The following is a 16,748-nucleotide window of genomic DNA, read 5'->3' on the forward strand; positions in this document are numbered from 1 at the left end:
CCTCCTCTCGAAGCGACTCTGGGCCGTGGGGCTTTGATTCATCGTAACAGAGGGAGGCCAGAGTCAGCCACTTTTGTTTGCTTATTCATGAGGCTCAGAGATCCCACCAGAGCATTTATGCATGTGCATGTGTGTTTGGGGATGAGAGAGACAGAGAGAGAGAGACAGAGAGAGAGAGAGGCGCCCCTTCCAGCCTTCGCTCTCCTGGCTTTGAGGGGCATGAGGGGTGATTCAGAGAGAGAGGCTCGGCCCTGAAGTTGGGATTTATTTGGTACCTACAAACAGACACATCGAACAGCGGCTGACGGGGAAAAGGGAAGTCTTCCATAGCCTGTGGGATAGCTCAGCTGGTAGAGCATGAGATTCATGGGTTCGAGCCCCATGTTGGGCCAAAGATTGCTGCATTGGAGGAGGTTGGATGAGACAACCCTCGTGGTCCATTCCATCTCTATGATTCTATGATTTTTAACCCAGATAGGTTTTTTGCCGCATCCGCATCATCAAAATGCCAACCCATATTTGCCCCCTTCCAGATTTACCCTTTCAAAAAATGTTGCCAATGACCTGCTTGCAATGGATTAATATTTGCAAAATTAAACCCTCTGTCTGGAAACACCCTGTGGGGGCACACAATAGAGATTCATAATGTTACAATACCGTTTGGGCGTGGCTTGATGCATCCTATTGAACAAACATTTTAATAGAACACCTATAATAAACTATATGCTGCCATGCTGTTCCTAAATATTTAGAAGTTTCTACATATTTCAAATAAGTAAACAAGTGTTATATTCACTGGCTTCTTGGCTCTTCAGAAGCTGACATCTCCTCTGTCTCGTAAGGACACTGGGGACTCCCTTACACAGACTCAGGCCACTGGTGCATTTAGTTCAGTTTTGCCTACCAGTATTTCCTAAACTTGGGTCTCCAGTTGTTTTGGGACTACAACTTCCATCATCCCTAGCTAGCAGGACCAATGGTCAGGGATGATGGGAACTGTAGTCTAAGAACAGCTGGATGCCCAAGTTTGGGAAACACCATGGGTAGCTAACCTGGTGTGCTCAAGAGGTCTTCAACTACAATTCCCAATGGCCCTAGCCAGCAAGGCCAATGGCCAGGGATGATGGGAGTTGTAGTTCAACAACATCTCGAATGCACTAGGTTGGCTACACCTGTCTACAGTGACTGGCAGTGGCTGCCTGGGATTTCAGGCAGCGGTGTCTTGCCTGGACATGTCTGGGTTTGAACAGGTCTAGCTTCCATTTTAATTTTCCATTGTAAAAAATTAAAATGATGTCTAGGACCAATTGCCTGGCACTGTAGGGAGTTCTGCTGCCAGAGGGTCCCTTGCGCCCTTGGAAATGGTATTGGCACCCTCCTTAAAAATAAATAAATCATTTTATCATAATAGCCACATTAGAAATTACTCCATTTTACATTCTTCCTGTTCGACACATCCTTCTGTAATCCATTTGTACTTAAGAGATGCTCCCCCTGGATAAATTTATGGAACTCTCTCATTCTCTGATCAATGAGTTTTCTGCGCCACTCAGCCAATCTCAGTCCAAAAGTATTGTTAGACCCATCTGCACCTAGGCAGAAAAACTCTACAATGCTACGATTCAGTGAACAGATGGAGACCACATAATTTTCCTCTTACTGCAGAAGCAGCTTTGTCAGCAGGGAGCGTGTCTGAACCAAACTTCTCAGTTGCGTTAGGTCCTAAGTGTTTGTAAAATTGCAGCGCTTAAGTATCTTTACAAGGGAGGAGGATGGGGAGAAAACCGGAAGCCCTGTGACCTCATTGGCAATGGCCCCTTGACCTCCTAGAAATCCCTCTGGCTCCAGAGGGCACCAGCCCCCACTGATTTGGGGCCTTGAAAGCTGGAAGTGGACTCTCCAGGACCCTGAGAAGGCCTGGTTTGGACTGAAAATAACGGACGTCCTCCTCTTTTCTTTGGCAAATATGCTGAAAATTTCTGGATCAAAATCCAAGTGTGAAGCCACTTCTGATTGCTTGTGGTCTACTATGGCTTGTCAACAGAGACATGGAATGTTTGATTACTGATTTACTTGCGATGTCCTCAAGAAAACATACATCCATTTGTCTGGAATAGTAACCAGCCTGAAGAAGATTCCTTCAAAACCGTGCCCTGCTTCTACCAAATGTCTTTTCAGAATTTCATGACGCACCATCAGCTGTTTCAGGGTTTTATTTCTGAAGTCATCTGGGACATGATTCTACTAGGTCTTCAGTTTGGAAGCGCATTCCCAACCAATAAACAGCTTCTCCAGCACATAAGGTCTAATTCATTTCCACATTAGCTTGTGCCCGACTTGTTTGTGTAGCTGCATTTGTGCATATTCACCCCAAGTTGGGTGTCATGCTGTGACAAGCTTCCCTCCTTCCTGGTCTTCCAGGACCAGAAATAGGATGGAGAGGGAGTGGCGAAGATAGGCACATCAATGGAGTCTCAGATTTCTTGGGAAGGATCCAGGGGACCTCACTGGCTCAAGAGCTACTGAGAAGAGTTGCTGTGCTCATTAGGAATGACTCCCCTGAGCAGGCCTTGTTTCTGCTCATATAGAGTTAACTTTACATACACGGTGTGATTTATTGCTGGCTGGTCCCCTAACACAAGGGTGCTTTTGTCAAGGTGAGGGGAGAGACTCCATCAGGCAAGGCCTCCTTCCACCTGCCTTGCCCCACCCCCTGGCCCTGGGATTCTTCATAAGGAAGCTATGCCTGGAGGAAGAACTGTGAGGGGAGAGACTCCATCAGGCAAGGCCTCCTTCCACCTGCCTTGCCCTACCCTCCGGCCCTGGGATTCTTCATAAGGAAGCTATGCCTGGAGGAAGAACTGTGAGGGGAGAGACTCCATCAGGCAAGGCCTCCTTCCACCTGCCTTGCCCCACCCTCCAGTCTCTGCTTCTCATTTTGTATTGTATTATGTTGTGCACTGTGGTTTGCTGTTGTTTTATTGATTGGAGTTTAGAAATTACTTGTTGTAACTGTTGAGTGGATTTCTGTTTAATTTTGAAATGCTGATATTTAATATTATTCTATATTGTTTTAATGAATGTTGAACGTTATTTTATTTGCATATTGTATATTGTATTATGCATATTGTCTTATTTAGATGATGTTAGCCGCTCTGAGCCTGGCTTTGGCTGGGGAGAGCGGGATACAAATAAAAATTTATTATTATTATTATTATAAGGTACTTCCAGATGAGTATTTGATGCGGCATCATTTATTTTGCAACTCCAACACAATGTTGTTGGCATCAAAAGGCCAGCCCTCTCCCAACCCCTGCTGTTATGTACTGAAGTTCTCACCCTGGGCCAGCAGGGGGATACTGTAGATAGTTTTTACTCAGGTCCACATATGCAAATAAGGAATTGAAAGTGACGTTCAGCGATTGGATAGTTACAGAAAGTTGTTACTGTTGCTTTGTAGTTGAGCTCTATATAAGCAGGTTGGCTGAACCCTTCAGCCCAGTTCTGTTCTGGGCCTGTGAATAAACAAGAGCTGTTTGAAGAATCGCTGTGTCGTCTGATATGTTCACCCACAACTTAACACACTATTTACTTTGGATTTTCCCTTTCTGGGGAAAATGTGACACCTAAATAAAAAAACCTGCTCCCAACATTTGCGATATCTCAATGACCCATTTGTAATATTGAGCCCCTGTTGGGAAACACCCTAAGTAGCTCCTTTAACTGCTAGAATGCAGTTTCATAGATTTTTATTTACATTTGCATTACGCCACTAAAACATTTAGGACGTCCATACAAGGAGTACACATTCTACAAATTATTCCTTCTAGCGAAGGACCACTAGAGGAAAAAAGCAATAAAATAAGGGATCCAATTTAGTAAATTAAAGGGGAGCTCATAAAAATTAACTCAAAAATCTATATTCTGTTTGGCGTGTTCAATAATACTTCTATATCACATTCAACACTTCTTGCCTCGCATTTTCCAATAGATTTGCTATGCTACAATATCTAAGAAAAGGCCGCCAATTGCCAAAAGTTTCTTTTATTGTTTCTTAACCAACCCACAATGTTTTATAATATGTCAATTTGCTTATACATCACTGCTGCCTGTCACAATTTTCTTGGGCATTTCTTAGTTTGAAGGAAGACCTCGTTGTTCCCAGTGGCTTGTAGCAACCCAAATCATTGCACTAATCACCTTGCATCAATACTATTTATTCCCATCGCTCACCTCTTTAAGTTCATCAAGCATTTGATTGTTTTTATTTCAAAAAAAAACCCCACTTCCAAATATGTTTAAAGTGCTTTTATTACATCTCCACCTCTAAGCTTCCTCTTGACTGGGGTGTAGAACCGATGGAATAACATCTGATAAAATGAATTTTCCAGAGCAACACAACTCTCCAGCACAAATCAAGCCCCTCTGCTGTTTACTTGAACCACATTTTAATTTCTTGTTGCATTACACTTACCCCGGTACTCAAATATCTTTTCAGTTCAAGCTCCTAATGCAATATGCAAACTGCCTTTGGGTACCAAAAGGCAAAGGGCAGAGGTAATAAATATATGAGTAATCAAAAGGGGGGTGGGAATGATACCAAGGAGGACAATTCCCTGCTAATCCCTTCCTAACTTGTTCCAATGGCCACTGAGTAGGTCAAATCTGTTCGGAGGAGGCTTGGTTACTTGTCCACAGAAAAGACACAGGAGCTATGGTGTTCATACACCAGCTGCAGGAAGGTGGATATCAGACCCCCTTCCAGCTTGCTGCACTTTGCCCATAACCCAGCCCTGACCCGGTTCTGAGAGGGGTGAGGTTAGAGGAGACACCTCCAGGGATCTAAATCAATCGGCCAACTTCCCTTCCTGGCTAAATTATAGTGCCCTTTTTGTGATGGTGATGACCAAGCACTGAAGGGCAGCTGACCTCAAATCAGACCACCAGATTCGCTGTTTCCACCACACCCTGATCAGAAAGGTGAAAGATCAGGTCTTTAATTCCTACAGAAGGTTGGCTATGATTTAGTGCCCAAGTCCCATGCTCCCATATCCAAAGAATGGCTTCATCTTGCAAGTGGGGGGGGGGTAGGGTGGAATTTGGGACCTAGAAAGGTCCCAAACATACACACACACACACACACACACACACACACACACACCATCCATGGTCATTCACACAACCCTCTGATGACTTTTGTTCCTTCTGCGCTAAAGATCCGTCCCTTTCTTAGTGTAGCACGCGCAACTTTGCTCTACGGTGCAAAGAAACCCAAGCGTGAAACACCGGCAATGATTAGAAATGTGATCGTAAATGAACGTTGGTGAAAGCAACATTCGAGAATGCATTACAGAAAGGAAAGTGGCTTTGCGAAAATGTGTACGTTAGGGGAAATTGCAGACAAAGAGATGTGTTTTAGAAGTAATTCGCACTACAGTGCTGAACTTTCATGGGGACTTCTTTAAAAAGAAGAAGAAGAAGCAAACTGAGTGTGAACAAGTGAACTTAAGACAGAAAAAAATAGAAACTGAAATTGACGTATTTTGCCTCTCCGTAATAAAAGTGCAATGACAAAGAAACATATGCAATTTAGGGCCACCACGGAGCCTAGGACTTGCCGATCAGAAGGTCGACGGTTCGAATCCCCGCGACGGGGTGAGCTCCCATTGCTCGGTCCCTGCTCCTGCCAACCTAGCAGCTCGAAAGCACGTCAGAGTGCAAGTAGATAAATAGGTACCGCTCCGGCGGGAAGGTAGACGGCATTTCCGTGCCCTGCTCTGGTTCGCCAGAGGCAGCTTAGTCATGCTGGCCACATGACCCGGAAGCTGTACGCCGGCTCCCTCAGCCAGTAAAGCGAGATGAGCGCCACAACCCCAGAGTCGGCCACAACTGGACCTAATGGTCAGGGGTCCCTTTACCTTTGCTTTTATATGGGATCTGTGATCAGGACTCCTGTTGTTTAACACTGATGGAGAGAGAGAGAGAGAGAGAGAGAGAGAGAGAGAGAGAGAGAGAGAGAGAAGCAGTCAACAAACCAAACAAAATCCAAGAAACAACGATAAACGGTTAGAAATGTGGATAATGGCAGCTCCAGCCTTAGCGTGGCATTTAGCTTGAAGAATGGAATGTGAACAAAGGAGGGAGAAAGTGAAGAGGGAGCAGCTAGATTCCTGGCAGGGGAGTGGCTTCAAGAGACCCTTCCTATGATCTTAATAATAATAATAATAATAATAATAATAATAATAATAATAATTTATTTATACCCCACCCTCCCCAGCCAAGACCTGGCTCAGGGTGGCTAACAACCAATAATAAAAACAAGTTGATTAAAATACAATTTAAAAAGATTAAAATACAACATTAAAACATTAGGATGCAGCCTCTTCATAGGAGGAGAAAGGAAAAAGAAAAAAGAAAGAGGGGGAGGGAATCAAATTGACTCCAAGCCAAAGGCCAGGCGGAACAACTCTGTCTTACAGGCCCTGTGGAAAGAAATCAGATCCCGCAGGGCCCTGGTCTCATGAGACAGAGCGTTCCACCAGGCCGGAGCCAGTGTTGAGAAGGCCCTGGCTCTGGTTGAAGCTAATCTAACTTCCTTAGGGCCTGGGACCACTAGGGTGTTGCTATTTATGGAACTTGAGGCTCTCCATGGGGCATACCAGGAGATGCGGTCCCGTAGGTACGAGAATGGCCTTATACACATCATATCTTTTCCATCAGCCACACAGTCCTGGGGTGGATCTAGACACAGGAAAACCCCCACTATAAATAAGCCAGAATTTAGATCATTATAACAAAAGAAAAAAAAATCTATATGGAAAATCGTGTTTTAAAATTTCCTGCTCTCTGGCGCCATCTGGTGTTGCATTCAAATCACTGTTTCTTCACTGATGTAGCAGAGTCCCCTGCTTGTATTAAACTCCCAGATTCCATCTTTTCCATTCCCCATAACAATTTCCTACTGTGTGTGCTTTGCAACAAGGGTAGCCAATGGGACACCCTCTGGGCGATATTGGACTACAGCCCCCATCATCCCTGATCATTGGCCTCCTTCGCTGGGGCTGATGGGAGTTGTAGTCCAACAACATCTGAAGGGCACCATGTTGGCTCTCCCTGCTGTTAGAACCCAGCCACCCACTGAACATACCTCGCCACAAAGTTATTCCTGGTGGTCCTGTGAGAATTGCGTGCCAGGCATCACAGCTCAGTCAGTATGAGTATCACCCGTGGGTGTTTGACCAAGGTAAACACAGCTCCTGATCATAAACATCCGGGCAGATGTTGTTATGTATTGAAGTTCTCACCCTGGGCCAGCAGGGGGATACTGTAGATAGTTTTCACTCAGGTCCACATATGCAAATAAGGGATTGAAAGTGACGTTCTGTGATTGGATAGTTACAGAAAGTGGTTACTGTTGCGTTGTAGTGGAGCTCTATATAAGCAGGCTGGCTGGACCCTTCAGTTCAGTTCTGTTCTGGCCTGTGAATAAACAAGAACTGTTTGAAGAATTGCTGTGTCGTCTGATATGCTCACCCACAACTTAACAGATGTGATCCTTTGGAGTCTATACAATCCTCAGCAGCCCACCTAGCAAAAGCTTCAGTAATCTCTGAGCAGGAGCTGTGAGCTCAGGTTATGAGGTTTCACTGACCTCATAGGGGCCCAGAGAGGCTGCAGGAACAGGGGTGTGCAAGGCACAGAGACACTGGGCAACATGATAAGTCCAGCAGCCACACACACCCCGTGCTAAATGTAGGAGACCAGAGCTGATCTTGACCCTAGGCTATAACTCCCATCTCCTCTACCATGTTGGCATTAACTGGACTCCCTCTCTTCTTGCTGGCAACACACATGACCTACGTTAAGATGGCAGCTAATGACCCCGAGGCCACCGTGCTAGGATGCGTCTCAGAGCTCCTGAACCCGGAAGAATGCCATGAGCTCTACATCCGGCTTGCCACCCCTCAGAAGGATGCCCAGCAGCCGTCAGAAGAGGGGGACCTCTACCCTGCCGGCCAATGGGAAGGCATATCCGACATGGACCAGTGCAAAGAAGGCCTAAAGCAGTGGCTGCAGTTGCAGAGAGGCGCCATCGACTGGGACCGCCTGGCGCGAGCTCTGCGGCAGATCGGGCGCCCCGATGTCTCCAGGGAGCTGAAGAAGAGCCTCAATAAGAACAGGAGCTTGGAGCCCAAGTGGGACGCAGAGGGAAATCGGACGGTGGTGATGGGCGCTCAGCCGTCGGCCCTCCTCGTTGAAAACAAGGCACCCACCCGCAGGAGCCGTTATGGGCCCATCCACAAACACCCCAAGACCTTTGTGAAGGAGGGCAGCTGGGATCTCAAGGCTTTCCTCCTCCAGTTGTTCCCGGTCGCTTTGCAGAACCTGACCCTGCAGCAGTGCATCGTACCGGCCGCCCGGCTGCTTGTTGTGAGCTTCCTGGCGGGGCTGGTCCTCTGGCTGATTTCCGTGTATTATGCCATTTGCTGGAATCTGGGGCAATGCCTCTTTGCCAGCGGCCTTCGCTACGGTGCGACCCCGGCTCGGCAGAACATGAACTTGACGGTGATTTGGAACAACCAAGCCGTTGAAGACTCTATAGATGACGAGGAGGACCCGGACAGTTCCTTAGAAGAGGATGCTACAGAGGATGAACAGTGACCCCAGCAGCTCCGGGTGAATTCTGCAGGGAAGTTGATCTCATTAAATAAATTCACTTGCGGATCTTTTGTTTTGAGCCCGTTACCTACCTCAGGCTTGACTCAGTTGAACACCTCGCCGACTCAGGGCGCACGGTACAATCTCCTGTTGTGCGGTGACAGTAGGTGAAGGAATGTCACAGAGCAAAAAGTGGGAGGACGTATGCCCTGGGCCCATTGAGAATGATCTAATAGAATGAAGGTTATTAAAATGTTTAATTACGCTGCTATGTTTTCTTTTCAGTCTGTGGAATAGCGAAACGTGCTCATTTAAGATGTTAGATGGCAAACGTCTGAGAGGTTTAGGGCTAGACAGAGTGGTACTGAGGCGCAGCTCCTGCCAACCTAGCAGTTCGAAAGCACGCCAGTGCAAGTAGATAAATAGGTACCACTGCGGCGGGAAGGTAAATGGCGTTTCCGTGCGCTGTGGTTTCCGTCACGGTGTCCCGTTGCTTCAGAAGTGTTTTAGTCATGCAGGCCACATGACCCGGAAAGCTGTCTGTGGACAAAGCCAGCTCCCTTGGCCTGAAAGCGAGATGAACGCCGCAACCCTACAGTAGCCTTTGACTGGACTTAACCGTCCAGGGGTTCTTTACCTTTACCTTGCCCTATTCTCGTTGACCCTGTGACTGCAGCCTAACACAGTAAAGTGCATCCAAACATTAAGCACACGTGGCAGAGGTAAGAGAGATGTGATATTGGATGAAGATTGTCAGCTGGTACACAGAGAGAGAGGGAGGGGAGAGGGAGGGGGGAGAGAGAGAGAGAGAGACTTCTAAGAAGGGGCAGACCATCAGAGTAATCAGAATTTTGAAGTTTGGCAATAGTGCCTTTAAAGGTCCACAACGATCTTTAATTCACCCCAGTGCCAGTTCCTGTCGCTGCTCAAATGCAATGAGAGGCCTGAGTAGCAGTAGCTAGACCCCAGAGTCATCTGCGACTGGACCTAATGGTCAGGGGTCCCTTTACCTTTTTATTCAATTATTATTATTATTATTATTATTATTATTATTATTATTATTATTATTAATACCCTGCCCATCTGACTGGTCTGCTCCAGCCACTCAGGGCAGCTTCCAACATTAATAATAATAATAATAATAATAATAATAATAATAACAATAATAAACATTAAACATTTTTTAAAAAAACTTCCCTGTACAGGACGGCCTTCAGATGTCTCTTTGCCTCGGGGGGGTGCAAAACTGCCTCATATATTTATGATTTTGCATTGAGTTGCTGGCTGGAAAATGGAAGGAAAAGGGTAGCAGCAGCAACCAATCACAGTGTTTCTGTTGTCACTCCTTCAGCCATGCTTCTCCTGCTAGTGGACTTCACGTGTGTCCTAAATACTGCTTTGTACTCTCCACGGCATAGGGCTGCCTTCAGATTTGCAGTCAACCAACTCCACCTTGTGGTGCCTTTAGACTTTTGCTGCAGCTGATGCCAGAAGTGAGGGAATGGTGGGCCGTGACAGACAAAACCATCCCACTGAATAGACAGGAGCTGCCAAGACGTAGTTTTGAGTTCATCTGCCAGATGCAAGATCCACTTAGTATTTGCTGGGCACAGACAGTGGTTCACATTAAGCATTTTCCTGGAAGCTGTACATAACCTGCTTGAGAGCTGCACTGACAATTCAAATTCTGGGTACTGATGTTTGTATATTGATGTTTCTCATTGCTCTGCCCTGCTCTAAAATGTGGAATTTTAACTGTACTGCTTGCACTTATTTGTGATATTTTGTTCCGTGCTGCTTTAAAATTCAGAATGTTTTTTTACTTTTTGGTACTTATTTGTGGCAATTTGTGGCAAATCGCTGAGAGACTTTTTTGAAGTATTGAAGCCATATATAAATTACCAAAATACATATTAAATAAACAGATGTATTAAACACATCTGAAGAGGGGTTGTGGATTCAAGGGTCAGTCCCTGGCATCTCCAGGTACGGCTGAGAGTCCCTCCTGTCTGAAACTCTCTAGAGAGACCCTGCCAGTCGTTCTAATTGTTTTATTCTTTCTTGCAAAACCCTACGAGAACATGACTGACAGTGGTATGAAAAAGACTCAAACAATCAACCCAACAGAATGGAGAGAAAGATCTAACCCATAGCTAGTCTTGCCACTGATCACTTTTTTGCGTGTTCAGACCCAGAAACCTCCCCCCTAAATAAATTCACACTTGACTCAAATTTTGGTTTTGGTTTTTGGCAGAATTTAGGCCACAACTTTATTGATTACAGCAAGTGACTGGTTGCATAGACTCTGGTTCGACTAGCTCCCTGCCATGCAGGGAGCACTGACCCAGGGTTCCAGCATACGTCAGCCAAGGGTGAACACCCGGATAAGTGGAAAGCCGGGAACAGGCTATCTCTGCCACCCAAATGTCCCCCTGGACTCAGGCACGGCCACAACCCCCTCTCACGGGTTGACCAAACCATTGAGTCCCTGGATTCCTTTAACGGAATACCCTTCACATAGGGATGGCAAGAGCATTCTCCCATCCCTATCACCTGAACCGGAGCCTATCCGCAACCTTACAAGTTGTGACGATTTCCTACGCGGCAGGCGAAACCCAAATGGCAACAGCCAACCAGCCAAGTAGGGGAAATTCCTGCCGTGCCCCTGTGCCAACGACAGACGACACACAACAGCATAGCAAGGTCAAGCGCAAAGCCCTAAAAGTAGGGAGAGGTGGGCGGGTGTTCCAAATGCACGCGCCGAAAGAGGAAGCTCTGGGTCACTTGCATGGGCATAAATAGGTCCCTCAAACCGTTTATGGTATGTACTGAAGTTCTCACCCTGGGCCAGAAGGGAAAATGTAGATAGTTTTCACCCAGGTCCACATATGCAAATAAGGAATTGAAAGTGACATTCAGTGATTGGATAGTTACAGAAAGTTGTTACTGTTGCGCTGTAGTGGAGCTCTATATAAGCAGGTTGGCTGAACCCTTCAGTTCAGTTCTGTTCTGGGTCTGTGAATAAACAAGAGCTGTTTGAAGAATCGCTGTGTCGTCTGATATGTTCACCCACAACTTAACAGTTTAGACTGCATTCCATTGGCCGGATTGCTCCCAGCTACGAGGGACCTACCAGTCGGGTGTTGTGGCTGACCAATCATACCCACCCACAACACAGGGTGTCGGTTTTCCAGGTCTCACCACAATACGTGCCCTCTTTAAGGGAGGACCCGATTTGCCAGTTTCTTGATGGCCTTTATGCAGGTCTGGCCAGTTTTGTGTTAGGCTCCTTGATCTCTAGTAACTCTGATGTGTATTTGGACTTCAATATGCAGGCTAATGGGACACGGGTGGCGCTGTGGGTTAAACCACAGAGCCTAGGACTTGCCGATCAGAAGGTCGGTGGTTCGAATGTCAAAGTGCAAGTAGATAAATAGGTACCGCTCTGGCGGGAAGGTAAACGGTGTTTCCGTGCGCTGCTCTGGTTCGCCAGAAGCGGCTTAGTCATGCTGGCCACATGACCCGGAAGCTGTACGCCGGCTCCCTCGGTCAATAAAGTGAGATGAGCGCCACAACCCCAGAGTCGGCCACGACTGGACCTACTGGTCAGGGGCCTCTTTACCTTTATGCAGGCTAACCTCAGCATGTGATGCCACCAGTAATTGCACACCCTCCAAGTGTCCATATTTTCCAATGACAGTCCTGGACTTACCAAAGCCGTCCTGATCCCGAAATGTCACAGTTTTTCTTAGAACGGCCCTATTTTCATTGAATAAATGTTGGAGGGGAATGGAGTTTTGTGACGCCTCTGAGCCAAGGAGATAAGTAACTATGCAACCTTTAGAAAACATCTGAAGGTAGCCCTGTATAGGGAAGGTTTTTTTAAAAAAAAATTTAATGCTTTATTATGTTGTTATATATGTTGGAAGCCTCCCAGAGTGGCTGGGGCAACCCAATCAGATAGGCCAGGTATAAATAATATTTTTTTCAATTATTTTTATGGAATAGGACATCCCTATTTTCATCAAAGAAATGTTGGAGGGTATGTAATTACCCTAATATTCCCCTAGTTCCTCTCCTCTGAGGGAGGGTATTGTTGTTGTTGAAGGAGGGACCAGAAGGGGGCGCCATTGGAGAAGCAGAAAGCAGATCAGAACAGACCGTGAAACTGAGCTAAATAAAAAACGCACACAAAAGCTTATACTCAGAACAAACTTAGTAGGTCTCTAAGGACAATTTTTTAATTAATTTATTTATTTCGACTGCGTCAGACCAACACAGCTACCTACCTGAATCTGAAACTGAGCTGTTTAAGATGTGTTTGTCAGATTTAGGGTGATGTTTGGCTGCCATAGTCTAATAACTGTAATAATAATAATAATAATAATAATAATAATAATAATAATAATTTTTATTTATACCCCGCCCTCCCCAGCCAAGGCCGGGCTCAGGGCAGCTAACAAGCAATAATAAAAACAAGTTGAATGAATACAACTTAAAAACAAGATTAAAACACAACATTAAAATATTGAAACATTAAAATATTAAAATGCAGCCTCATCACAGGAGGAGAAGGAAAAGAAAAAAGAAAGAGAGGGAGGGAGGGAATCAAATTGGCTCCAAGCCAAAGGCCAGGCGGAACAACTCTGTCTTACAGGCCCTGCGGAAAGAAATCAGATCCTGCAGGGCCCTGGTCTCATGAGGCAGAGCGTTCCACCAGGCCGGAGCCAGAGTTGAAAAGGCCCTGGCTCTGGTTGAAGCTAATCTAACTTCCTTAGGGCCCGGGACAACTAGGGTGTTGCTATTTATGGACCTTGAGGCTCTCCGTGGGGCATACCGGGAGAGGCGGTCCCGTGGGTACGAGGGTCCTAGGCCATACAGTGGTACCTTGGTTTGCATACGTTTTGGATTACAAACACGTCAAACCCAGAAGTGTGTGTCCCAGTTTGCAACCTTTTTTTGGATTACAAGCCAATTTTTTTTTATTATGAACCATTTTTTTGGGGAGGCCCCATTGACGAAAGCGCGCCTTGGGTTACAACCTGTTTTGGTTTACAAACGGACCTCCAGAACGGATTGTGGTTATAAACCAAGGTACCACTGTATTTAAATAACACGATGCAAATGTTCTCCCAAGATGTTAACCAGCATCCTGTATACCAAGAGCAAACTTATTTTCAGCAGCCTGGGGGGGGGGGCGGGGGGGGGACTCTTGCGATTTGCAAAATTATACGCACACACAACCTTTCGAAAATAAACCCCAAGGGGAAATGACCCTAAAACAGCTCAATGTGGATTGGGCGTATTCCCTAAGGAATGCTGCACAGGAACACTCCACGCTGCAACACTTTATTGCAGCTCTCAATGCTAAATATACATGGTGCAGAGATGTTGCAGGAAGCACACTTGCAAGCGCAGGAAGAGAAAAAGAGCAAACAGTACGCCTAACCTCCAGCCTGCTAAGGTTCCAGAAGTGACATAACCCGCTCAGAACTTGCTGAGCTCATAGGGAGGGGATTATAATGCACGGCTCCCTAAGATAACCTCCGTGAGCCCTTAAGCCGCTCCAGGTCCTTTCCTTGCATTAAGGCAGGAGGAGAAGGTTAGCTAATTGTCTATCTCAGAAGCACGTGGACTGCATGTCAGAGTCACAAGGGCGGATATCACCTCTGCATTTTGCTTTCATCCACAGCTCCCAGAAAGGGATTGGCTTGATGAGCAAGGGATAGAAATTGACTTTATTTTTTTATTTTTATACTTTTCAAGTTTATACATCTCACTGATTTTACAATCGTTTTGGCATTTCAGCACTTGACTTCCTACCCGGCCTTTCTGCGCTTCCTTAAACTTGTTTCCAATATCTTCTCCATCTCCAAATTAACTTCGTTTGCTCATTTATTCATCTTTAAATATATACTCTTACAAAACTGCAGGTTGCCACAATAATCCTGCCAATGTTTTTATCTGTTTGCAATTCATCTGTAAATGTTCAGCAAACCATTTCCATTCTTTTATAAAAGATTTGTTATCTCGATTCCTTATTCTTCCGGTAAATTTCGCCATTTCTGCATATTCCATGAGTTTTTGTATCCATTCTTCCTTTGCTGGGACATCTGCTTCTTTCCATTTTGGGGCGAGTAACATTCTTGCTGCTGTGGTAGCTTACATGAATAAGTTTCTATACATTTTAGGTAGTTCTGTCCCTATAATTCCCAAAAGAAAAGCTTCTGGTTTTGTTTTGTTTTGTTTTGTTTTGTTTTGTTTTGTTTTGTTTTGTTTTGTTTTGTTTTTTGTTTTGTTTTGTTTTGTTTTGTTTTTCTTTTCTTTTCTTTTTACAAAGGTTATTTTAAACATCCTTTTCATTTCATTATATATCATTTCCCAGTAAGCTTTAACCTTACTACAAGACCACCACATATGATAAAAAGAAGATGGGATGGCAATTGACACTGCAGGTTGCTCTTTACCTGGATGCTATGCAAAGTTTGTTAAAAAATCTTGCTTGGTGGTTGTGATAGGGAGCATCAAGCCAAACAAGAGCCAAAACCCTTTTAAAATTGTTGGAGGCAGACTAGCAGGCAGGGCCCATTACTTACATCAGTAATTACTTATTACTTGCCATTGCCTTCCGTTAAGAGTTTGGGTGTAATCCTTGACGCCTCCCTTTCCATGGAGGTGCAGGTTACAGCAACAGCCAAGGCGACATTTTTCCACCTTCGCCGCATCAAGCAGTTGGTCTCTTACCTTTCCCGCCCCGCCCCGGCCACAGTGATCCATGCGACGGTCACCTCCAGGCTTGACTACTGTAATTCGCTCTATGCGGGGCTGCCCTTGAAGCTGTCCCAGAAACTCCAGCGGGTGCAGAATGCTGCAGCGAGGCTCCTCACGGGGTCTCTGCCATGGAAGCATATTCATCCAGTGCTTTTCCAGCTGCACTGGCTCCCGGTGGAGTACAGGGTTGGATTTAAGGTGCTGGTTTTGACCTTTAAAGCCCTTCACGGCCTAGGACCCTCGTACCTATGGGACCGCCTCTCCCGGTATGCCCCACGGAGAGCCTCAAGGTCCATAAATAGCAACACCCTAGTCGTCCCGGGCCCTAAGGAAGTTAGATTAACCTCAACCAGAGCCAGGGCCTTTTCAACTCTGGCTCTAGCCTGGTGGAACGCTCTGCCTCATGAGACCAGGGCCCTGCAGGATCTGATTTCTTTCTGCAGGCCTGTAAGACAGAGTTGTTCCGCCTGGCCTTTGGCTTAGAATCAGTTTGATTCCCTCCCCCTCTTTCTTTTTCCTTTTTCCTTTCTCCTCCTGTGATGAGGCTGCATTTTAATATTTTAATGTTTCAATATTTTAATGTTGTGTTTTAATCTTGTTTTTAAGTTGTACTCATTCAACTTGTTTTTATTATTGCTTGTTAGCCGCCCTGAGCCCGGCCTTGGCTGGGGAGGGCGGGGTATAAATAAAAATTATTATTATTATTATTACATCATAGAAGCCTACACAACACAAAACACTGTTTCTGTATGTAGGTTTTATTTTATTTGTTTTTTATCTTATATTTTTGGAAATGTACATCCAGGGGTTTTTTCCTTTAAATATTTTGGGGGGCCCCAAGAAAGTGGGGCCCTAAGCTATAGCTTGTTTAGCTGATACGTAAATCCGACACTGAATACGGAGGCCTGGGGTCAGGATTTCCAGAAACCTGCTGCTTTTATCTACCTCTAGGTCAGTTCCGACAACTAACTTACGAACCAGCAGCCTATTATGCGCCCTTATCAACTGGCAAGTTCTGCAGCTCAGTGTCAGCTGAGCTTTGCTTTCCCAGCTGCCAGAATACACACCACATGTGCAAAGTCAACACCAACTGTAGGAGATCAGAAAGCATGAAGTGCTCTCCATCTCTTGGATCCAAGGGCTTCCTTCTTCCAAGCTGCTTCATTGCCACTTGTTAGGTCCAGGAACCCCATGTATAAATAGGCAAATGAGAGTCGGGAGGCTAAATTTAACCCTTGACTTAAATACTTTCCAAATCCTGCTCAGAGCCGTTTTAAGCAACATTGCAAATTAAGATGTCTTCCCTAGCTAAGCTTACG

The 16,748-nt window shown here is 45.5% G+C and overlaps 1 protein-coding gene across 1 annotated transcript; it reads left to right on the forward strand.

Annotated features, from left to right (window-relative positions):
- Nucleotides 1-7,669: 7,669 nt before the first annotated feature.
- On the forward strand, nt 7,670-8,729 carry LOC310756252 (uncharacterized protein). The gene has a single exon (XM_083599965.1). It carries the CDS (start codon nt 7,807-7,809, stop codon nt 8,659-8,661), a length of 855 nt encoding a protein of 284 aa, XP_083456091.1. The 5' UTR covers nt 7,670-7,806; the 3' UTR covers nt 8,662-8,729.
- Nucleotides 8,730-16,748: the final 8,019 nt, after the last annotated feature.

This window comes from Podarcis filfolensis, assembly GCF_964270895.1.
Source record: "Podarcis filfolensis genome assembly, chromosome: 2".
Classification (NCBI taxonomy): Eukaryota; Metazoa; Chordata; class Lepidosauria; order Squamata; family Lacertidae; genus Podarcis; species Podarcis filfolensis.